Source organism: Alnus glutinosa, chromosome 6 (genome assembly GCF_958979055.1).
Source record: "Alnus glutinosa chromosome 6, dhAlnGlut1.1, whole genome shotgun sequence".
Taxonomy (NCBI): Eukaryota; Viridiplantae; Streptophyta; class Magnoliopsida; order Fagales; family Betulaceae; genus Alnus; species Alnus glutinosa.
The window spans coordinates 30,055,119-30,079,649 of NC_084891.1; the positions used below are offsets into that span (position 1 = coordinate 30,055,119).

The 24,531-nt window shown below is 35.1% G+C and overlaps 4 protein-coding genes across 4 annotated transcripts; 1 reads left to right on the forward strand and 3 right to left on the reverse strand.

The window, feature by feature from the left end:
- Positions 1–885: 885 nt before the first annotated feature.
- On the forward strand, positions 886–3,172 carry LOC133871974 (psbP domain-containing protein 3, chloroplastic). The gene is made up of 9 exons (XM_062309468.1): positions 886–1,130; positions 1,209–1,315; positions 1,423–1,488; positions 1,583–1,663; positions 1,737–1,819; positions 1,914–1,989; positions 2,268–2,386; positions 2,497–2,541; positions 2,970–3,172. The coding sequence occupies exons 1-9, from the start codon at positions 913–915 to the stop codon at positions 2,994–2,996; spliced, it is 822 nt and encodes a 273-aa protein (XP_062165452.1). The 5' UTR covers positions 886–912; the 3' UTR covers positions 2,997–3,172.
- Positions 3,173–3,360: 188 nt separating this feature from the next.
- Positions 3,361–7,335, reverse strand: LOC133871972 (SWI/SNF complex subunit SWI3B). Its single transcript, XM_062309464.1, has 6 exons — positions 7,045–7,335; positions 6,495–6,934; positions 5,405–5,815; positions 4,286–4,424; positions 3,806–3,933; positions 3,361–3,726 (listed from the first exon to the last, which is right to left on the reverse strand). The coding sequence occupies exons 1-6, from the start codon at positions 7,253–7,255 to the stop codon at positions 3,553–3,555; spliced, it is 1,503 nt and encodes a 500-aa protein (XP_062165448.1). The 5' UTR covers positions 7,256–7,335; the 3' UTR covers positions 3,361–3,552.
- Positions 7,336–9,442: 2,107 nt separating this feature from the next.
- LOC133871248 (uncharacterized) lies at positions 9,443–15,082 on the reverse strand. Its single transcript, XM_062308646.1, has 8 exons — positions 14,153–15,082; positions 13,697–13,820; positions 12,822–12,951; positions 11,669–11,705; positions 11,321–11,558; positions 10,491–10,595; positions 10,290–10,388; positions 9,443–10,017 (listed from the first exon to the last, which is right to left on the reverse strand). The coding sequence occupies exons 1-6, from the start codon at positions 14,381–14,383 to the stop codon at positions 10,504–10,506; spliced, it is 852 nt and encodes a 283-aa protein (XP_062164630.1). The 5' UTR covers positions 14,384–15,082; the 3' UTR covers positions 9,443–10,017; positions 10,290–10,388; positions 10,491–10,503.
- A 2,263-nt stretch (positions 15,083–17,345) lies between these two features.
- On the reverse strand, positions 17,346–20,326 carry LOC133871246 (cinnamoyl-CoA reductase 1-like). Its single transcript, XM_062308643.1, has 6 exons — positions 20,160–20,326; positions 19,230–19,402; positions 18,862–19,047; positions 18,548–18,710; positions 17,908–18,097; positions 17,346–17,736 (listed from the first exon to the last, which is right to left on the reverse strand). The coding sequence occupies exons 1-6, from the start codon at positions 20,275–20,277 to the stop codon at positions 17,601–17,603; spliced, it is 966 nt and encodes a 321-aa protein (XP_062164627.1). The 5' UTR covers positions 20,278–20,326; the 3' UTR covers positions 17,346–17,600.
- Positions 20,327–24,531: the final 4,205 nt, after the last annotated feature.

Below are 24,531 nucleotides of genomic sequence, written 5' to 3' on the forward strand. Positions count from 1 at the left end.
ATTTTATTTCATGATTACCAATGCCGTGGAATCTTGTTAGTAGTAAAGAAAAAGACGGAAGTAACCGACAAATGACTCTTTTGGCTTCGATCCATCTTTTGCTGAGAAATGTGTCCTTTTTTTAATTTAAAATGAAAAAATTGTTTTTCCTAAAGTAAAATTTTAAAAAAAAAAATATTTTAATTTAATTTACTAAATTACTATTTATTTTTAAAACATGTAATTTTCATATGTATTTTTTATTATATATATAGACTGAATTAAAAAAAAAAAATCTATTTTAATTTGAAATAAAATTTTATCAAATAAATTTATTATTAATAACATATATCCATACTGCTTTTTTTTAATGAGTCATACAAATCCAAACCTATCAGGCTATGATGACAAGTCAAACTCCGTTAAATCTTCATTGAGAAAAGAGTAATGCTACTCTTAGGGCACACAGGTGACGTGGCATGGTGGGTTCCTAAATTTGTTGGATACGAAATACGTATTTAAATAAGTACGTATAAATTCCTTATACTGACATGCTCATGGTGAATAAAAGTACTTAAATATTCAACTGGTTAACAAGAGAAAATAAAATAAAAATGAAATATTCAGCATAAATTCAACAAAGATTTTGAAACCCTACGAAAAAAAAAATGATACCTTTAGTTTTTCTTTTCTCAATGAGGTTTGATATAAAAAATAAAATAAAATAGCCAAATATAAAAGAATAATTTTTTTAAAAAAAAAAAATTTGAGTTGAAAATTTTATTCTAATTTAATATATTAGTGTATTAAATTAGAGGAAATTTTCCAAACCTAATTTAAATAAAACTTTATCCAAAACATTTTTTTTTAAAAAAAAAATAGAAAAAAGAATAGCTAAAAAGCGGATATGGCCGGGAAGCATATCTAGAAAGCATGGCGTCTGTTTCCTCACCGTATCCATTGTCGCTGCGACCTCCCGTCTGCCACTTCACAGCTTCATCCAATAAGAAAGGTCCACGAAATCCGAATACTACTAGTTTCCATGTTCTGGCGCGTGACATAACTACTGAGACTCTTGGTTCGGTTTCTTCCGGCACAAAACATAATGTACTATGTTGCAAGAACAGCGAACAACAACATCGAGAATCACGGTACAGGAAACCACCATAAGTTTTGGTCTTTTTCCTTCTCTTTGTAATTTGTTCTTTGATTATGTATCTTCTTGTCAGTTTTCGGGTACAAGAAGGATTCGGAGCAAAAAGAAGAGAGTTTGTGCTTCAGATAGCAGCTACTGCAACTTTTCCGTTGATCATTCCAAATGCATTGGCTGAGAACGGTGAAAATTCCTGTCTCTGTTTTTCCCGTACTTTTTCTTTCTGGGTTCTTAAAGATTGTACTTGATCCTAAGTTATTGTTCAAATTCAATATCATATGAGTTTTCAGATGTACCAGAGAATTTTCGTGTTTATACAGACGACGCGAACAAGTTCAAGATACTGATTCCTCAAGGTGAACAGTATTTACTAATTTTTTTTTAATGTTGATTTATGTTTTGAGTACAGCTTGTGGTTGTTAATGCCAATGGCTGATTGTTTTTATGCAGATTGGCAAGTGGGCGCAGGAGAGCCTAATGGATTTAAATCGATAACAGCTTTCTACCCAGGAGAGGCATCCAGTTCAAATGGTAGTTTCCTGATGGATCCATGTATTCAGTATTTTATCCCTCTCTATTGAAATCGCTTAATGGGTTGCTTCAGTCAGCGTTGTGATTACGGGGCTTGGAGCGGATTTTACCAGGATGGAGTCTTTGGGCAAAGTTGATGCTTTTGCTGAGACTCTGGTGGGATTTTACAGAATCTAAATATATATTCTTCAGTAGGAAGCTTGTTCATCTAATTACATGCCATTTTTACATGTTAAATGTGTTCAAACAGGTTAATGGACTGGATAGAAGCTGGCAAAGGCCTCCTGGCGTGGCAGCGAAACTCATAGACTGTAAAGCCTCAAATGGTAATTAACTGCGTATCCTTTTGCAGCCACTCTGACAATGTAAATATAGGCTGTTCAGGCCTCACCTGTTCCGATCCGCGTCCAGACAGTCCAAAATAACTGTTTGAACAGATGAATTTCGGACAAACATCCTCTTATTTAACGGCAACGTCATTGCATGGAATCTCCTATGCTAATGGTCTTGAAAGACAACACCTAGACATACATACATTCTACATATATATCATTCTTTACATCAATGTAAATGATTTTAATTTTTTAATTTCATTCAAAAACAGGGTTCTATTATATCGAGTATTCGCTACAAAATCCCGGTGAAAGTCGCAGACGTTTACTTTCAGCAATTGGGATGGCATCCAATGGCTGGATCAACAGACTATATACTGTGACCGGACAGGTAGATCTGGCAACATTAAAGTCTTTGTGCTTCCATATGATTGTCAGTTTGTCCAAGGCGCACAATGCACATTCAATACTAGATACTGATTGTTCAATATTTCCCTGCAGTTTATGGAGGAAGAATCAGAGAAATACAGTTTCAACATTGAGAAGGTGAAGTGACGTATTCTTGCTTAGCTCCTTTTATACGCGCGCACACACATGTATATAAGATCTTTTTCTTCCTCCACCAAGCAATTAAATTTACCTGTCAAATTTTATTGCTTAATTTTTTTTACCTATATAACAGCATGTGAAAATCGTGTAGATTGCCACATCAATTTCAATTTTACAAGAACCAATTTGTTCCAACGAAATGTTTTAACATTGTTGGTTCAAGAATTTAAGAATGGCAGAGAATAACTTTTCAGTATTTTCTTCCTTATCTCAATTTTATGCAAAACCAGTTTCGAGCAAGGTGGAAAAATAGTCTCAAACATTAGTTACTGTTAAAGTTTAAGCATTTAGACAATATTTGCATGTTCCAAGGAAGTGGCTTATCACTAATTTACTGAAATGCATCTCTTAATTGGTTTTTGCAGGCTGTAGCATCCTTCAGGTTTATTTGAGAAAACATTAACCAGAACATAAAGTTTTGGTTTAGAGTTCTGGCTCACTAGCTTTGTACATCGAACATGTTACATCTAAAATTTTTTTAGGTCGGTCCCCCTGAATGATATTGAAGTAAATTCCCTGAATTCAATCAACGAGTTGCTCAGCAAACAGATTGCTATTTAGTCATACACGTTCTGTGCAGATTTATCTATCACTTCAATGCATCCCAATCCTTTTCTTCCAAAAATGACATTGGTGGATTTGGATACCTGAAGACGTGAGATCAGATCTGCCCATCAACCCAATTATATATTTGCATACAAATACACACATGCCAAAGATAAAGGACAAGATTAGTCACTACCCACTTAAACTCCATTCCTTAAATGGGCGGTTTATTGCTCTCTTTTGTTAGACTAGTCAGGACAGGATAACAGGTGCGCCGCTTTGCAACTACTACGGTCCAACCAATTCAATTTGAGAGTAGGTTTGGGAGATCCCATTGGTAAGTAAAATAGACAGCTGGGGCAAAAATAGATTAGTGTATAGACATTCATGAATCATGTGACGTCAATCTGTTCTTATATTCTTTTGTTCCATTCGTTCTTCAGAACTTCTATGAAACAAGAGGGCAAGCTGATCGACAAAGAGCATGTTCTTCATTTGCTCCAATTGTTGCCATTCTTTCTCCATCCGCAAATCTAGATCCTCAAAATGAACAAGCTTATTTTGTATCGCTTTCATCTGCATTAAACTCCAAATTGTCAGCAAATTATGCATAATGTTACAGAAGCATATAAATATGACACAGAATCATGCAAACCTGCTGTGTAATCTCAGAAATTGCTCTCTCCACATCTAGCTGTTCCTTCTGAATCTGTGAATTCGCTTCTACAAAAGCTCCATCCAATGAACCCTGGGTGGTGTCGCCATTGGATGCAACCTCAGTTTCTGCATCAGAAATAAGCCATTAATTTACGGAAAGTTGGGGTGGTCTCAACATTGGTATATCCCCCAACTCAGGTTCTGGGTACCACTTATTTGACTATTTAAAAGGCATGTTAAGGCTGTCCTATGTTTTGCTGAAATTTGCAAAATGGTCCCAATTGACCTGTAGAGTTACGTCGCAAATCAATTGGGTAACACTTTTTGAAATCCCTTAAAATTGAAAACTTGTCAACTTTGTGCTGATTTCCACAGCAAACCGCTAACATCCTAAGCCCAATTCCAGCCCAACGCAGCCAAGAAAGCAAATCCAAATCCTAAATGATTGAGACAAGTTCCTGATCAGAACGACTTATACCTTGCAATTTTGTATTCCTGGCAAGAGTACCAAGATGCTCTCTATTTGCTCCATGGCCCACCTGAGAGAGACTCATAACCGCTGCTCGGGCAGCAGCTTCTGCAACGTTTACACCAGCCAGAGTTGAAAGAAATGCAGCCTGAGAAGTGTTCCAAGCATAAATGTCAAATTTGACCTTTTGAAGAACAGCATTGCTTTCAATCAAAATAAATAAATAAAGAGCAGTACTGCCAACTCATATATTTGGATAAAGCACATTTAACATTAACGACGTTGATATCAAAATAAATGTTTATAATCTTTCCAAGTAGACCTGAAAGATGACTTTGACTCGCCCCTCAACTTGGATTGATTGGCTGAATATTAAAAGATAGCCATAAACTGCAAAATCTCACTCACTCAAAAAGTCATAACCTCAATCCATCTGGTCGAGTTTCCAAACATAATACTAAAAAAAGGTAGACTAGAAGTGACCCAGGTACACCTGTACTATAAGACAAGCCACAGACTGAAATGGTCATAATGAAAACCTTATAGGGAGGACCACGGCTATGGTTTTTTTTTTTTTTAATAAATAATCAAAATATCATTAAACGCGTAAGGCACTCAGATATACAAGAAGTATACAAAAGAAAACACCTAGCTAAAATAAGAAAAAAGAGTAAGAAAATCATGATAACTAATCACCAAAAGGAAAACAAAAACAGCTTTCCAAAGATACAAAATATAGAAAAATAAAGCCTTAATCTCCTCTAAAGTCCTCTCCCGGTCCTCAAAACTCCTACCATTCCTTTCCCTCCATAAATACCACAGCAGACATGAAGGCTATGGTTATTATTAGAGCACTTATGTTCAGCTTATTGAGTTTTTCACAAGAAGAAGCCCTCTCAGTCTAAACCAACTAAATACAGTTCTTTAGAAAGAAGACTCCATTAAAATACCTACGCCTACAAAATGATGCTCATGAAATAAGTAACCTTTGTTATGGGTGCTAGCATCATCCACTTGCCCTAAATTCCTAATCCTAAGGTCCTGTTTATTTGAGTAGTAATCAGGTTCTCTGAACAAATTAACCCCATGCCTAACACGGAACTCTGAAACAGCCACATATCTATATACCTGAGCCATAATTGGGTTGCTTGCATCTGCAAGAGGTGTGAGACACATTCTTTTACTGGGGAATGATGCACCAGAGTTTTCTAAACCACATCCAGCATCAACTTGATCCTTCATTGCATTATACTTGTTATCAACCTCCCCAGAGTTTGGATATTTAAGATATTGCTCCCCAAAAGGAAGCTTCATGAACTGAGCGACACATTCCTTCTCGCTTCTTCCACCAACAAGTTGTGCAACCCTCTTCCAGTCATCACCATAATGCATAATAGCTTCTAGAAGATACAAAGTTTCTTTTTCTGTCCAATCTGCCTTCATATCTTCACTGATCTCAACCCGCCTGAAATCTGAAGAGTTGACACCAACCCGGTAGTTCCCACGAACATAGCATCTTGCACAGAGAGTCAAGTCATACTGATAAACAAAGAGGGATTTCAAGGATCAGCCACATTCCAGTGAAGGAAATAGACAAGGAAAAAAATAAAAAGAAAAGAAAAACACTGAAACACAGGAGCATAATAGTGAGCAGATGCATAACAAATACGGTCATAAAAAAAGGGATAAGCCACTAACTGCAGTATGCAGTAATAAATAATATCCTACGAGGAACTCAACTATTTGTGATTTGCATCAAACAGATCTCACAACTTTATGGCTCGACCTTACAATACAAGCCACAGATGATGATGATGATGATGATGATGATGATGCTGAAAATCCTCTAACCCCAAATTTTTCCACATATACAACAAGACACGAGTACGCATAGATAATATGCATATACCTATGTTACCGAATTTTGGTGAGGTGTTACACTTATACTGCATTTTAAAAAATCTACCTCGCGCAAGAGAAAAAGAAAGGAAAAAAAAAAAATCTAAAAATTTAGTAGCGGTCCTTTCTCTAAACCATTTTTTTATGAAATCAACAATCTTCAGAGTCAAATTACAGATGCACTAAGAGTTCCCACCCATCGAATTGAAATTCCCTTCTATACATACATATCCGAAATTTGCAACGATAAGCATACCGCTGAGTAAAAAGCAAAAAACTTTTACATTGCCAGCAAGCAGAAAAACACGCCCAAACTCACCTTATCACAAGCAAAGCAAGCAATACTGCAAACGAGCTTGCACCCACTGCACACCACCTTGTTAGAACTCTCTCTATTGGAAGCCGCCGCCGCGGCGGAAGACTCAACCGTCGCAGCAGCTCCGCCGCCGCCTTTGGCGTCCGACTTACTCTCCTTGTCTTCCCACTTGAGTGGCTTGTTGTGCGCGGAGGGCGAGTAGTTGACCAGACCCCAGGCCTCCAGGAAATCGAAGACCCTGCGGATGGAACCCACGTCGCCTACCAGGGTCTTTCTTGCGTCCGTAAAAGTGAGCTTTCTCGAAGGGTTGGCCCTGAACTGCTTGACGATGGAGTTCCTGTAGTACATGTACAACCTGGGGTTCTTGGAGTGAGAGGCAGAGTCGAAGAACTCCGGGACGAACCGGACCTCGCAGTCGTGGATTTTGCTCCATGAGAACCAACCTAAGATCCGAGGATTTAGCCCAATTAGTTAATAAATAACTGACCCAGTACCACAAAACGTGTAAAGACGAAAACTTTAAAGGTTTTTGTAGGGTGAAGAAGGGACTTACGGGAGTAGCTGGGGACTTGGATGACGTCGGCATCGGAAGGCGGTGGATCAGGAGGCCTAGGAGTGGAGGTGGTGGTGGTGGTGGTGGTGGGAGTTGTGGTGGTGGGAGTCTCGGGCTTGACGGGCGGGGGGGTGATGGGGCTCTGGGAGATAAGGGGTGGCGGTTTGGATGGGGTTTCAGTGGGTTCTTTGGCTGGTGAAGTGGTCGCCATGATTTTGCCTCTGCTCGGAAAGAGAGAGAACAAAGCGGCGATTTGGAATTGGATTGGACGAGAGTGAAGTGTGTACAATGGTTGGGCTGGTTTTGGGAGTTGTCATATCATTGTTTATAGGCCCAGCCCAGGACCTAGAAACTCGTCCAACAAATGTATGTTGCCTTTTAGACCCAAAATACATACTTTTTGAAAAACAAATAACCCTCCACCTAAATATATATATATATACACCTTACAAAGAAAAAAAAAAAAAAAAAAAAAATTTGTTATATACTATGTTTGTATACCGCAATGCTGACGTAAGAAGGTCTAGTAACTCTTGTTAAAAAGAATATATTCAATGACTATTAGACTTTGTCACATAAGTTTTATGAAAAATTTGTGGAATACTTGTGTTCGATGTAGCATTACTTTTTCTTTTTTTTTTAACAAGAACTTATTCAAAGAGTTATTTAAGATTACCACATTAAAATTGTGAGATAAGAATATAATTTATAATATTACTCATATATAAATAAGATAATGCTATACACCATATTTTTATCTACTTTGTTGATATGACACTACAAAGCCCTTGAATAATATTATACATTATATTTTTATCTCACATCATCTTACTGGACAGATGGACACTGTCACATCAGCTAGTAAGATGTAAGTGGAATGACGGTGTAACATGTAACATTGACTTTTTGTTTAAGAAGAGTTGAACCAATGACTAATTTGCAGTGCTACATCATCGACAGTAAAATAAAAATATAATACATAGCATTTTTCGAATAAATAAGGCATTATGTTTAATATGGTACATAGCCCATGACTTCTTAAAATTATAATTTTATCCTCGTGATATGCTCTCATATCAAATCAATCATTCTATCCAAATTCTGTACAATTTTTTTTTCTTTTGAACCCCCTTACAAACCAGCACTTTTCTTTTCCTTTATATTTGGAGGTAAAATTATAATTTCGAAGAGAATTAATACAGGAGCATAGTAGAGGAATCATTAAGATTCTTTTTTGTACCCTAGAGATCCATTTGATACAAGTCTAGATTACTTAAACCAATTTTTAAACCGAGCTCAAACTGTTAATGAATTTTTGGTCTTTTTGCTTATAATAATAATGAGGATCAGCAATTGAGCAACATAGTTCTCTCGCATTTGCCTCTGAACCAAATTGAATGGCCGGGAAATGAAAAAAAACAAAAGCCCAAAGCCGTAATTGTTGCTTCCACAATACTTGTTTGTCAATGCCAGTGGAGCCAACAACAGCTGTGTTCGATAATGCCACCTAAAAGACAAAGAACCGACCTACCACAATTATCCCTGGCCCACTACATGCAAAATGATTTAGGTGCCTATGGGGACTCCACTTATGACTCAACAAAACATAGTTGTGGAATATATACAGTGTAGGCAGTCTCATCATTTACAAGCTTTTTCATCAATTCCTTTGGTGAGAAGGAATCTGCCCGTCTGATTGATTGGACAAAGAACAACAAAGTTTTCTTTCAAATTATGTCACAAAAAAAATATTTCCAATTTAGTCTATTAAATTGACATATATATATATATATATATATATATATATATATACAAATGCATATAATTTACACAATAATTTCGACTACCCACCTACCAGAGCAGGCCCCATCAAAAGCCTAGAAATCCCCTATGATCCAGTGAAAAGCTCAACAGAATTAAGCACTTCTAAAACCTTATGTGCATACACATGTTGCATGAATCCAAAGAAAATTAAAATGTGCCATCTCACTAAGATACAGAATCATGGGTAATCGTGGAAATTCAAGGGAAGATAATCTCTGAATCCTCTGTCGAGGCTAACAGGACAGAAAAATGGTGAGGACCTTGTCCAACAACAAAATAATGCCGCCTGCGCAACATTCTCTATAAACAACTTGCAAAGAAAACGAACTTTGGACATAACATCCTACACTGTATCTAGCTTGCACGTGCTGGGACATAAAAGAAGAGTTCAAAGACCATCATTTTAGTCTATCTATATTCTTTCTATCCCTTTATAAAAGGGGCCTAAGTACCTTGAAGGACCCTTGATTTGATGCTCAGAAAAAAAGGACCCTGATCCTCAATACAGAACTGGGCTCGAGTAACATTGGCTCAGTTTGAAATTTATTAAAAAACTATAGCAAGGAAAAGATAATTTAATGACCAATAATCCAACCTATATTGAGGATCTTGTATAGTTGCCTACCTGCTGGAAGACACGCCTTCAAATCTGAAGGAATATTAGTACACACAAAAATTGTTCTCAAATAGGATATGTACCTGCGTCTCCATGTTTTGAAGCCAGGTTCTAAAAATCGTCCAAGATGCAGGAGTTGAATTTTTGACAAAAAAAATAAAAATCCTAGCACTAATATGCACAGAACTCAAATCGCATTTAAATACAATGGACCCAACACCACACAGACCACCAGAGACTATCTATACACCCAAAATGCAGGGGCTAGACTACAAAAGAATCATATGTTGATTCTAAGTGATGATTTTTACACTGTTTTATTCCTACATGGCTGCTAGAAACCGATTCCAGCACCCATCAATCCATGGCTGCCTGCTACTCATCCTGAGCAGAGGCATTATACGAGGGTTTAGATACACTAGGGTAAAGGTCCTAAAGGAAGAGCAGCCCGCATCTTCCATATCCCTTCTCCTCCATCTGGAGCGACTCAGACATTTGATTTGACTTCTCTGGTGAGAATGACTACGTACGACCTGCACAACATACAAGTGATATAAGACCATGTCCGGCATAAATACTTAAATTAGAAACAAGTAGAATTTGGGATGTGAAGTTGGGCTGAAGAGAAGCTCCTTCAAATCAATGTAAAAACCAGAAAAATAAGATCCAAAACTAACAAATAAACACCCCCCCCCCAAAAAAAAAAAAAAACTTGTACATTCTACTTCTCCATTATTTCATATTAATTTAGAGTAAACATATTAGATGTTCAGAGAATATAAATAAATAAATTTGGAATTTGTACCTCTAGAATGCAAAATATATAATTTGCAAGGCTAGATCCGAAGCCCGCCACTCAAGTAGCAGTTCCGCTGCTCTTAGTCCTGCTGCAATCTAAGGATACCTGAAAGCAAACAACAGTCTCCAACAATAAGATCATTCAGGTGGCATGTCGCATATATGGGTATGATCATGTGCAATATCTATCCTAAGATGTAGCACTCACCTTGATCAACCCCTCACCCTGTTTGGTCAGAACCGCTACCTTGCATATACTGAGGAGAAGGAGCAGGAACCATAAACTGTGGTGCTGCAACAGGTGCTGCCATACCTGACAAGACAAATGTACTTACCCTAATCAGGAATATACAATGTGCTGATCTTGATAAGAAGAAATTTACTAAGCAAGTGTGATTTTGAGTTTGACTCCCCCTTTTGGCAGCAAGAATGGAAGACTTGCTTTATTGCCTCATTTTTGGTAAAAGCTCCTTTGCTTTCTTCGATGTGAACTCCCTACTATTTCCCTATTTTAATCATTCATCTTTATCCACACCTTTATCTCATCTACTCATCAAATGTCTAATTTTAGTCTGATTCCATCACCATTTACTCAGAAATTAACTTCCTGGATCTTTCAAGGTGTTTTACAACTTTCTCATTTAACTATCTTATGGATGGTACTGATGCATATGCTATAATACAAGATTTGGTATATCATTTAAATAAGAAGTTTTTTTTTTCAGCTTACTTTCTAGCTTGTATCGAATATTTTCTGTCGAAACTGTTTGGATTCTACGGTAAATTGCTGAATTAAACATTAAAGGCTTGATTTTAATGGTGAGGTTCATCAAGAAGGCTTGAGTAACATAAAAGAACCATTCGATGCAGCAATAAACAATAGTTTTGCAAAGAAAAAATACAAAGGTATGTTTTCTGGAAAATTGATAGCAGAAAAAGGATTAAAATCTTTCATATGGTGTAATTCTCTTTCCCAAGTGCAAGTGGCAATTCATGTTGTTAAGTAACAAAGATTAGTTTCTAGGACAGAGAAAGTACCTGTAGGATATGGTGATTGAATTGTAGGCATAGGTGAAGTTGTTATTGCATTAACACTAGGTCCACCAAACTGTACTATCTGATGACCCGGCATAGCATAACTGGGCACTGCCGCATAACCATGACCACCAGGAATAGTTTGACCCAGATGTCCATAAGGATAAACAGCAGTGTTAACTGTCCCAGGTACTCCATAAATCTGATAGTATTGCTGACCTGCATAAGGGTTGTAAACACCCTGCAGGAAGAAATACAACACAAAAAATTATTGCAAGAAACATGCAGTATAGTCGTATTCTTTTCAACTGCTATAAAATGTAGGTTTCAATTACAGCTGAAAGTTTGGACCTGTGGATAGACATATTCAGGCCCATATGCTTGATACCTGCAAGATAAAACCACCATTGAAATTTTTTTAAAAGATTAGCACTAGACCAGATTATTTAGATGCACAAATCTGGTATAAATGGCAAACATATCTTGGACCCTTACATGAGATGAACAACATACAACATCATTCATAACAGTGAAATTACTAATGTTTCCCAAGTAAACCATAGGTTTAATTGGTCCCTATCCTACTGATGAGCCATCTCATGCAGGCCTAAAGAATACATCAACTAAATGCAGAGACTAACAACTCAATCTGTGCTCCTTATCAAACAAACTCTATCATGATTCTTGCCTGTTCATAAACATTGATCTGGGCCACATATCCTCTGCAACTACCACTTTTTGCATTCCTGCAATTACCAATCACAACATGTCACATCACTGTACGCTGGATGAATTCAACCCTGATTTCTGAAGGAATGACCCGAGTACTCTTATTTCCATCCTAAGTGAAGTCACATGTTGTGATCGGCATATGCAACACAAAAAAAAAACACGAAAAATATAGTAGTTGCAAAGGGCATGCACTTAATTAAGTAATGTGGTCACCAATTATTCCCAGGTTGCTGAACCTCGCACATATGTTAACAAGCATATATAGAGCACAAGTGGAGAACATTCAGCTTCTGATAGGCACTAACCCGAGGTCTATCACCTAGTCCCATAATAAATAATAGCAGTGAGTGTATGTGCACATAAGCCCATGAGAGAAATACATGCTGAGATGAGAAAAAGTGTTACATTTAACAAAAATACCTCCCAACAACTAGCCAAAAAAAATGAAATATAGAGCTTTTGCCAGATAAAGATGCAAACAATAATTGCAGAATTGAATCAACTCAATTATTTTTCATATTCCGAGTGAGCCATCTAAGCAAAGTAATAGGTTAAGAGAAAGAGGGAAAAAAAAGGCATGTCACTACTTGCCAAAGCATTTCTATTTAGGTGTCCACAAATGCAATTATTAGAATTTAATTTTCACTTAAGCTTCTATTAAAAAAAATCAAGAAGAATAAAATGATACTTTTTTTCTAAATTAGGAGTTTGGGCTTGAAACTCAAACATAGACAATCTAAGCCGACTATTGCCTTTGAAATGCACAACTTACCCATAAGGAGGATACATCAATCCTTGTTGGTAGTTGTAAGAAACTGGTTGCTGGTAGCCAAAACTTCCCATGTAAGCCCCCCGGGTGGCTTGCAAACTTCCAACGTATGGGGCTGCTGGTCTTAGACGTCCTATAATAAGCAAACACATAAAGGAAAACAGAAGAAATAAATAGTACTTAAGAAGACTAACAAATATAGATGAATTAAAGGGCCCCAAAAATTAAACTGGATGAAATTAAAAATCAAACTAGCTCAATTATCTTAAATTTTTAGTATTACTTCTACGTTTAATAAGAAGTAATTTTTCTATAAAAAAATAAAAAAGGGACACAAATTGACGTGTAGGCACCTTTATTGCCCTACCAACTGCTTACTTCATGCAAATACAAAAAGCTTGTAGAATGGCTTGAGGTTGACAAAATCAGTGTCCACTTTAACATAGTAACACAAAGTGTATGTCAAATATTCATTCCCTCAACAGCATAAATCTGCTATACATTACCTATACATTACCTATCAAAAAAAATATCTGCTATACATTACCAATATGACCAACAAGGCAGATGGGGACATCCACCGCTATGCCAAAATGAAGTTATCAGTCAATATGTCATTTAAGTAGGGCAGCATCCCAACTGGTGATACACAGAAATCAAACCTCCGATAATAGATAATAAACTTAAGTTGAGTACAAGAATGGAGAGTTCAAAGAAAGTTAATCCAGATGGCAACATTTTCAACATTTTGAAAAGTGCGAGATAACAGTGTCATGAATCTTTTAAAAAAATTCTACCTCAGATATATAATAATATGACCTAAAAGTGAAATCTCCAAAGGAAAATTATTAGGACAAATGCCAGCAAAAATATCATACCATAAGGCATAGAAGGCCGGGGTCGCCCAACCGAAGCCAAATTACAATTTGCCCGCCTGCCATCAATAATTGGAGTTGGATCAGCACAGGCTCGCCTAGCAGCCTCAGGGTCGCGAAAAGTCACCTAAACCCTCCATGTAAATCCGAACGAAAATCAAGTCACTCAATAGTCAAACAAATAATTCCCCATTGACACTGAACAAGGCAGATTCACATACATTAACTAGCGCAGATGATATGTATAACACCAATAAACTCAAGAAAGCACATATCGATAAATACAAACAGCTGAAGTTTCCAAATTTCAAAGTGGCATACAGACCGCTCTGATCAATTCTAAGATCATCGCGTGAAACGATTATGATTGGCATCTACGTACACTATATACTCATACTCATTTCAGAAGAAAGATAGAAGATAACAAAAACCCAGAAACTGAAAACAATAAATACTCACAAAACCATAGCCTTTTGATCGACCAGTATTCTTGTCAGTGATCACGACGGCTTCTAGAATTTCACCGAACTGCTCGAAGTAGCGTCGCATAGTCTCGCTCTGTGTCTCCCAGGCCAGTCCCCCGACAAAGACCTTGGTATAGGTCGTATCACCAAAAGGGGAATTCAAGAACTGAAACCCAGAACCAGAACTCGATCCCGAACCCGGACCCGGAATCGACTGGTACGCCATGAATGACAATTTTCAAGTGATGAAAGAAAAAACCCAATTGAAGTTCAGATAGAAAAAGCCCAAGATTCTCGAAAAAATACGATCAAATTGGAGATACTAAAGTCGACCCAATAACCAGAAAGCAGCATATTAAAGGAAAAACCCTAGAAAAACCCTAGATTTTGACGACGAGATATCCTGGATATCCATATAGAATTTGGAAAGGGAATCCAAGAAACAGAGGGGGTGGGGGAGCTAATCGTGAATGAGAAGGAAGAGATCGGAAAGCACAGTGATGGAGGTAATAAGCCCTAAAGAATCGATAATAAGCGAAAAAAAAGAGGGAGAGAAAGTAGAAAGAAAGAAAAAAAAAAAAAAAAAAAAAAGGAAAACCCTAGAATAGAGGAGGTGGGGATGATGGGCCAAGAGGTCGGTGGTGGGATTGGATGATGAAAAATAGAGAAAGCATGGGCTGGGCTACGAAAAGGTGGTCAAGTCAGAGACTGTAAAAGATTCTTGGTGTATTAATACATGTATTAGCACCAACAGTATTGGTGGTTTGGTTTTAGTAGTGCGGTAGAAGCAGGGAAAGGGAAAGAAAAAGGAAAGGGAAAGGAGAGAAGGGATTTTGATTTTCCTTTTCTTTTGGTTTCTTCATGGGTGGCGTTGGAGGAGGAGAGAGAGAGTCATGATTTGCAGCGGAGGGGGGGGGGGGGGGAGAGGGGGAGGAAGGGAAGGGAAAGAGTGTGAAAGAGAAGGAAAAAAAGTAGGGTCCCTTTTGTCTTCCAGAGTTCTCAAACAAAAGCCGACAGCTTGTGGAGGTTGTGGTTGTGGGACCCTACCATCATCATATAATGTTTTCCCCCAACCCAGAAAAAATTAAAAAATTAAAAAAAAAAACCTCTCTCATCTAAAACAGTCCGTAATCCGTTAGCTTTTGCTTTTGCACGTACTGATAAATAAGGGTGTTCAGCACATACAAAGGCCAACAGGCAACAACGACCTAACACCGGGTGTTTTTGGTCTTTTCCTCTTACATAACCAATAAATCAAACATAAAATATATATATATATATATATATTCATTAGTAAATTTGTAATATCCAGAATTTTCCCTCTAAATTTTTATGTTAAATTCTCTCTATGTTTCTGGCATCCTACGTTGATACGTGTGTGTTGAAAAGACCGGAGGTAGACTTGTTGCACTTTTTGGTTCTTCCATTGGATTCTTTCTAGTTTAACATGAATTCATAATCTCCGTCAAATGATTCTTTTGAAAAGGAACAAAACACTTTCATTTTTACCGCGGCTTATAAATTCAAAATCTCTAAAGAATTTAGACTTTAATAAAATATATATATATATTTAACAATCTAACTTAACCCCGAATTTCTTTTACTTAACCCCTAATTTAAATATTGAAAATACCGGTTCCGTCGCTAATTGGTACGTAGATATACGTAATACAGAAGAAAGGATTTGGATAAAGGTTGAGGAGCTGTCCGTGTAATGTAAAAGTATAGTCAAGAAAGGGACCCTCACGTTGGATGATGCAGGTTGTGACATGAATCATTATTTTCCTTCGTTAAACGAACGGGTAGGTATGCTCATATACTATTTCACGAGCAGTGATCACAAGTGCTCAACCCCATTCTACTCAAACAAATTCAACTTCTCATTTTGTAGTTTGTACCCTCTACCCCCAGCCTCTAGCCTGATACATGGATCACGAAATTAAATTAAATGGCAAAAAAAAAAAAAAAATTCATTTTATCGTCAAGAATTCATTTTATTGCATTTAATAGAATGTGAAATATATATAATCTAATCATTATATTTAATAGAATTCGTTAGATTTATGAAATATAATCTTAATCATTAAATGACTCATTTTCATTTTAAGTAAATTGATACAAATAGATGAATATAATACATAAGAGGCAAGACGTCTCTCTCTAAGAAAAGGGGTGCCTCTTCATAGGAGGGGGAAGGCATTGTGAATGGGAAATGATTTTTGGAGGACCAAAAACCGTCCCCCAACATGCCCTTTTTAATAAAAAAAAAAATCAAATATAATAAAAAAAAAAAAGTATTATTTGATGTGAATTTTTTTTATGAAAAAGGGCTTGCTTTCCGGTCCCCTATATATCGCCTCTCATTGTGAATAGGCTTGGGCAAAGATTTACCAAAACAAAAAATCTTTGCAAAGTTGTAAGACATATATATGGGGTGATGCATGTCCAGTGTGAGAAAGTCAAAAGAAGTTGATGATCTAATAACAAAAAAGCCAGCGACCGAAACTTGAAAAACTGCGCAAGTAATTATAACGGATTTAAAGAAGCTAGGAAAATTCTTTATCGGCTAAATTCCAATCAGCAAGATGTGACTTAGCTCTCAAGTAAGCATGAATTTACGTGTTCATTATATTTTTTGTATTTTGGTCAGATAGTGATATTATAATTGGAAAAAACAAGAGGGTCACCGTCGGCCGGTTAGTGGGTACGCAATAGAGACATATATGTTACGTAACAAGGCATTGGCTGGGCTTTGAGTTCGAAGGAGGTCCAAATACACCTGTCTTGGGCCACACTTTTAGTACAGGCAATACTGTAATTAAAGGGACCACAAGACATCGTGGTCGGGGCCCTTGGGTTGGGGGAGATAATAGTTCATTGTTTGGGGCACAAGAATCTAATCTATTTAGAGGTTTCAGTAACTTTCTTCATCAAAAAACAAGAATAACTTCGAAGAAAGCAAGGAAGGATATTTCCATTTCTTTTTTTGTTGAAAACATTGTCAAGCCCACAGTCTGGATTCTAGAAGAAACCAGATTTCATCAGCATTATAGTTTTGCTTAAGACATTGATTTAAAGGGATTGAAATTCCCTGTTATCAGATTCCTTAAATTTTACAGAAATTCATGCACTTAAGAGAGACAACAAGGCTCTGCAGCCCCTCTCTGAACCATAACAGCGAAACAAAATTTGATATGACAACCAATAAAGCAGTGATATATATAATCTACAAGACTACAACTGATTATATTTAAACAGCCATATGCCTTAACATAGGGAGGTCGAGGTACAGACTCTTTTTGTTAAGTAAATCAATCTCGAGGAGCACACCTCAAACATACATTGAGTTTACAAGAGAGATTCAAATTGTTCGAATCATTTATTAAGCCAAATTGTCCTCTTAACAAAACCTACCCTTACTTGTGAAGTTAAAACCACCTTTTTCAATCCAAGAGCCTGGCCTCACGATAACTTTCGACGGAATCAATGAGAGTTTCCTTCAATGGCCGGTAGCTCCAACCTAAACTTTGCAATTTCTCGGAACTCAACCTGACACCTTCTTCCTGCACTTCGATAAAGCTGCCAATGCAACCAGTATATATGCGTTATATACAGGACTAGAAAATAAAAGTTACTAAGGATGATACTTAGTTCCTTGTTTTCCCATTTACATGACCACAATGATCAATCAACAGATATCAAGTTGAAAATATCCCCTTAGTTAAATAAATAGCTTAAAGAGAAGCTTACTTCTTAGGATAGTTATAGTGGGGGTATATACTCTTAAGCATGTCCACCAGACCCTTTTCCGTGGTAGTGTGTGCTGTGCATATGTATCTTCCTTTAGCCTCAGGCTTCTCATATTCCAGGATCAGTGCCTCAGCTACATCACGTACGTCAACGATTGGCCGGACCTTGTTTTCTACTGATTCATAACCTTCTGCTTGAAAGCATTGATAAGATAGTAAAAATTTAGAGACTTGTAGCCCCTTCCTTGCAACTTAACAGAAACTGCGTTTAGGAAACTCTCTCAAATACATTAATCATTAGCAACTGCAACCTAACAAAAAGGTATCACTTGCTGAAAAACTAAGGAACAGTGAGAACGATGTGGTGCAGAAAAAAGAAAAGTATATTCAAGCATTCTGGACTTAATCCTAAATTGTGTATATGATTTTTCAAAGCATGAAACTTTAACTCGAGATGCTAATAGTCATCCTCATTGGCACACACAGAGAGTGAAAAACACATTAACACCTTTAGATACAATTACAAAAGGTCTTCTGTGACAAAAAAATAACTATTAATAAACATAACATTTTTTTAAAAAAAATAAAATAAAATAAAATTGGAATTATAAAATACAGATATATATGTCACAGGTAAGTACCTTTCAGAAGTCTAATGAGAACTAAGCTACTTGCATTCACTGCAGGCTGCAGAATTGGCCCCAAAACAAGTGTAGGGCATATAGTTACTACATCAAGCCCGTTTCTTTTAGCAAACTCCAGTGCCTGACTTTCTGCTTCTGTTTTAGAAAGAAAATACCAGTTCTGGTAGAAAGGCATAATTATATATTCAGAGTACACATAGAAAGATTTGGACAATTGTTATGCAACAGATATCAATAAAAATGTATTGGAACAAGGCAGTGTATAAAATAGAGCTATGAGCTAAACACAATTGCATTTTCTGATTGGTTACCTTAGTAGTCCTACAGTATTCCTTATCAGACCAGCATGTTTCGTCCATCACTTGATCTTTGGGCCATGATGGATTCCTGAACACAGCAGCCGAAGCGGACACAACAACAACTCGCTTAACTTTTGCTTCAAGGCTTGCTTTAAGCACGTTAAGTGTGCCCTCTACAGCAGGCTCCATCACCTCTACCTTCACAAAAGGTATATGAAAATATATAGCTTAGGAAGGTAATATCAGAATGACTACATTGCATTGCATGTTCAATTGTTACAAGTATGTTATTAAGGATGTTTCTTGACAGATTCTATGCCAATAAATGCAAAAGTGATGACATACGGGGGAAAAGAAAAATCAAAGTTAAGTATTCTTGCCTCAGGGTTTGTTACAGTACTAGTTGAAGGAACTGGACTAGCAACATGGAATACTCCTATGCACCCTTCAACTGCTGAATGTATAGAGTTGTAATCCAATAAGTCTGCCTTCAACAGTCTCAAGTTTTCCGATGCATTCTCAAACTTACTCAAATGAGCATACTTTGCATCTCCTGCACAGAATCTCCAAGAAGTTCATCTTAAAGAGCCTTCAAAAAACCATTTAGGTGCAAATCAAAAGTAATTCTCCTAGAAAGGGATAAATTCTAAATTTTTGCTGGATATGAATTTGTTCTAAATATGAAAGTAGTAAATGACATTCAAGGTCATTCCACAGAAAATTCTTGCTCTGGGTTTTGAGTTGTTCTTGAAGGTGCATTCAATTGATTTTCATAGTTTTTTAAATAAATTGTTAAGGTATTAATTAAATAATTAAATTTGATATTTCTTATAAATTTCAGCTTTCGGGATAACTAGTGATTTAGAAGTTATGAATTCGAGCATAACACTAGAAGAAGAGTTTAAGCTTACAATCGTGGGGAGCGTTTTAAAGGATTGATTAAATTATTAAATTTATAATTTCTGATAAGTTAAAGCTTTTGGGACCGCTGTTGTTTTATTTTGCACAAATAGATTAGGTGGTTGAACTCTATTCGAATTGCAACCGAGTAAATGACATGCCTTCTTTGTCTTGGAAAGGACATCGCTCTTCACAGATACGCAAGGGACAGAGTCACAGAGACAAAGACTAAAACTTAAAACAGTATATTACACAAAGGAAGGTAATTTTCATTGCAAGATTGATGAAACAGAGAATCTTTAAGCTGTCAACGCGTAAAAAGTATGCATCAAATACACAAGATAGTACTAGAATATAGTAGAATGGAAGGCGAGAAAGAAAGAAACAAAGAAAAATGATAGGGTAACTACCGGGTTGTCTAACGGTAGCATGGACAAAATAGTTCTTAGAGAGGAGAAGCTTGACGAGCCACGAGGCGACGAACCCTCCGGCACCGGTAACACACACGCTTCCCTTCTGAGCCGCCATTTCCGGAAAGTTTCCAACTCTCACCCCAATATTCCACTCTTCTTTCTTTCTCGTCTTTTTATACCCAGTAATATATAAAGCTTTCAAATATGTTTTTGACCAAGTTGTTTAAAGATTTTATTTTATTTTTTTGTCCCCATGTAATTAATTTTGTATTATAAATAATATTTCATTTATGACTAAAAATAAAGATAATACTATTTTTTAATTTTTTTTTCAAAAATTGATATAAGTATACATCAATACTTCTAAGAAATTGACACGTGTTATATGCTAATTAAAAAAAAAAAAAAAAATTGTTTAAAGTATGTCTCTTGGATGTTTTAGTTTTTATTATTTTTAGTTTTTTTAATATTTATGATTAGACATATGATACATGTCAGCTTTTTATAGATGTTTACATAAATTTCTATCAATTTTTGAATGGAAGTTAAACGAATGTGTTATTTCTCTCTTTAATCATAAACGATGTACTATCTACTATATAAAATAAATTACAGAAAGCAACAAAATAAAACCTTTACCCACAATGAGTCAAACGTATTTAATCCTTAACTTTAATGCTACTCTTAAATTTATGTTAAAGTTTGAGATTCAGTGTACAGGGTGTTTGCGTGTTTGCATTTTCATTATTTCTTATTTGTTTAAAATTCATGTTTGGCAAGCAACGACCCCACTATGAAGATTTTGTGCAACACAATTTTTTTATTTTTTTTTCTAAATCATTCAAACAAAATTTTAATTTTTTTTGTTTGTATTAACAATTTTAAAAACAATAAAATAAACATAAAATAAATTAATAAACACCAAAATGAACTCATAATTCTATAATTTTTTTTCTAATTTATTTCTTATATTTTTTATACAAATTATTTTTATCTTTTTCAAATTAGGCTAAGAGAATTTCCTTCAATACAAGCTTAATAAATGTGCAATCATGTGAAAAAGGCACATGTCAGTTTGATGTTTTGAATTGAAATAAATTATTCCAATCTATTATTTTATGAATGGGTTTTTTTAATCTAATTTAAAGGGAAAAAAATATATTGTTGTTGCTTTTTTAAATCATTGATACACGTGATTTTACTAGGAAATACATGAAAATAAAAAATAAAAAATAAAAAAGACAGATAATTAAGGTGATCTGACTGACTTACATTTACACGCCAAAGACATTTTTTTTTGCTACAATTTTTCTTTATTACTTAATTATATATAAGATTTTATTTATAGAGAAATAGTCTGAACGTTATACGTCTTTTTTACACCTACATTAACAATAATAAATTTAATTTACAAAAATAACATTATAATTCTTATTTCTTAAGTGCTTGTAACTATTGTCTCTTAAATTCTTATAATTTTTATCTCAATAAATTTTAACTATTTTAGGTCATGTTGCAAAAACTAAAAATTGGAGGATTTTTAAGGATCAAATTATATTTTAACCTTAATTTTGATAGTTTGAATTTCTACGACACGGCATTGACCGCCGACCGGGCATAATAGTACAGCAGATGCATCCTAATACTCCGCAGATGTGTTCGGTACCTGTCTAGAACCTTTGGAAGGCAAGTAGATAACGGGGTAGCGTTGGAATTTTTCCCCTTTTCTTTCTTTCTTTTTATTTTTTATTTCTTATTTTTATCTTTTTTTTAAAAAAAAAAAAAAAAAAGGGAAGAAGTAGCCTCATGGGGCAAGCTTCTATAAAGTTCTTTGCTTTCTATGCAAAACAATGAATTAAGATCAACAAAAGAGCTTGCTAAGAGTGTCAGCTAGTCCCACTTCAATGCTTGAGTCAGTTTTTTAAGAGAATGTATCTCGAGTAATTCTAATAATACATTAAGTGTCCATCAAAAAATGAGGTGGCTTTTAAAATTACCATTTGATCAATCACATGCCCAATGATGATTTTAAAAGTCACCTCATTTTTTTATGGACACTTAATATGCATGTAGAATTATTCATGTATCTCAATATATTAATAACAATAACTTCAGATAGAGCATATTTGAATGTCTGCATGTATCTATAGTGAAGATTTGAGTTGGTTTCCCCGAATATAGAGGAGGCCAACTCTCTGATCGTGGGTCTCCATGTGGCTGGAATATGGGTCTTCAAGCGTCTCTAAAATGTGGGTGCTCACTTCTCTGGATCATGTTTCTCCACGTTTCGGAACACAGATTCCTCCATATTTGGAACGTGAGCCTCGACGTTTCCGATACGTCTCCGAGTAGGACGTTTATCCATTATAGAAATTTCATGTATTACGTAAAGTAGGACGTTTATGGTGTTCGATTTTTTTTCAAAAGCAAATTTAATTTGGTTTTAAAAAATTGGGTTGCCAAACTAAAATAAAGGGACACAAATTTCTTACAAACAAGTCTGTGATAAATTTGCTATAAACATACAAGAGTGGCATGTATTACACAAGAAGGAGGAGGGGAGATTCGAACTAATGACCTCCGCTTTATGAGGCGTGATCCTCATCTGATTGAGCTACCTCTTGGAGACACATATTTTCTTATTAATGCTATTTAAAAAGCGTATGCTTTTCACATGCTATTAAAACGTGTGTTTTTCACATGCCAAATGACACACATATCAATTTTAAATATAATTTGTATCAAATTTTCTATAAATCAATTTATAAGAAATTTCAGTCAAAAATAAAGGGGTCTTGCTCCAAAATTGTAATTGATTGTTGTTTTCATCATACACATTTCTTTCATGACTTTTTTTCTTTTTCTTATTTCATTTGGGCCAGTCCTCCTAATCGCTATCTGTGTACTGAGCCAGACTGGGATTACAATGAGCCTCCGGACTCTCCAATGTGGACGTCTCAGCTCTGAACTTGATGCAGCCCATGTTTAAAACGTTTCTAGGTTTTTTATGCGGCCCATGTTTTAATGTTTCTAGTTTTTCTTTTCTTTTTTTCTTTTTTTAATATAATAAATATAGCTTAAACTATTGTAATTATAATTTATAAGTCTTGATAGAATCATAAGTATATGTGTTTATGTGTAAATGAAGGGAAATGCTAAAAATCCTCCCCTCATCTCCCATTTGTCCACCTCTTTTGCTTAAAAAAATTAATTTTAAACAAAAATGTGTCTCTGATGTGACATCAGAGACACCTTTTTGCTTACAATCAATTTTTTTTTTATTGTAAATGGAGGATGAAGGGTGGATGAGGGGTGCATGTGTAGCACCCCTCGTAGATGAATGTGTGTGTATATATATATAGAATTATGATTGGATTGTTTAAGATTCGAGTTAATTTATCTAATTAACTATAATAATAAAATATTATCATTAATTAATTAATAATTAGTATGAATTTACAAAGAAAAAAAACTACTTCAAAAATTCATGAACAAGTTTAAGTTCATTTGAAAAATAAATAAATTCAACTTATCTAGCTAATCAATTCATGTTAAGGATAAAATTAAACGAACCTAACATAAATATTTAATACTCGGCTTAATTACAAGTCTTGGGGTAAAATTCTATTCTATGTTTGTAGAAAAAAAAAAAAAAAAAAAAAAATCTAAACTTTTTGCCAAAAGAATAAATAAATAAGAACTTTAACAGATACTCAAACAACTGTCAGTACCAGAAGCCTCTCTATAGTTTTGGAGTATTGACAAGTATGTTCATTGGTGGCGGTGCACAAAAAAATCAAGGACCTGACTTTTAAACATTACATCAAGTCATTCTGAGGTAAGAGAAATAATATGTATTCAATTTTAATTTCTCACCAAGTTAAATACACTATTTAAATTCTTTTTTTTTTTTTTTTTAACGAATTCAAGTTTATTTACAAATAATTCAATCAACTTATTCATTTTCCTTATAAAATAAACATCTTTATTATTTATATTTTTTCGTAAATCTATACTAATAGTAGTTAGTTACTTAACTATTATTAAGATTACAATTTGATTTAATTAATTAAATTAATTTGTATTTATAAACTTATAATAATTAATATCACCAACACTATATTAGTAGTAACTCATATATAATTTTTTTTTTCTCATGAAATGTAGTATTTAGTATAATTTTAAACAATTCAATCTCAAATTTATACTTATGATTTGTAGTTTATAACCACATTCACTACACACATATTTATATTAAAACTCATAATCACAATGATTCAAGATTTATCTATCACATTAGGCAAAATAAATAAATCATATTCATTTTTTTAAATATTTAAGATATTTTCATTACAATTTTTTTTTTTAA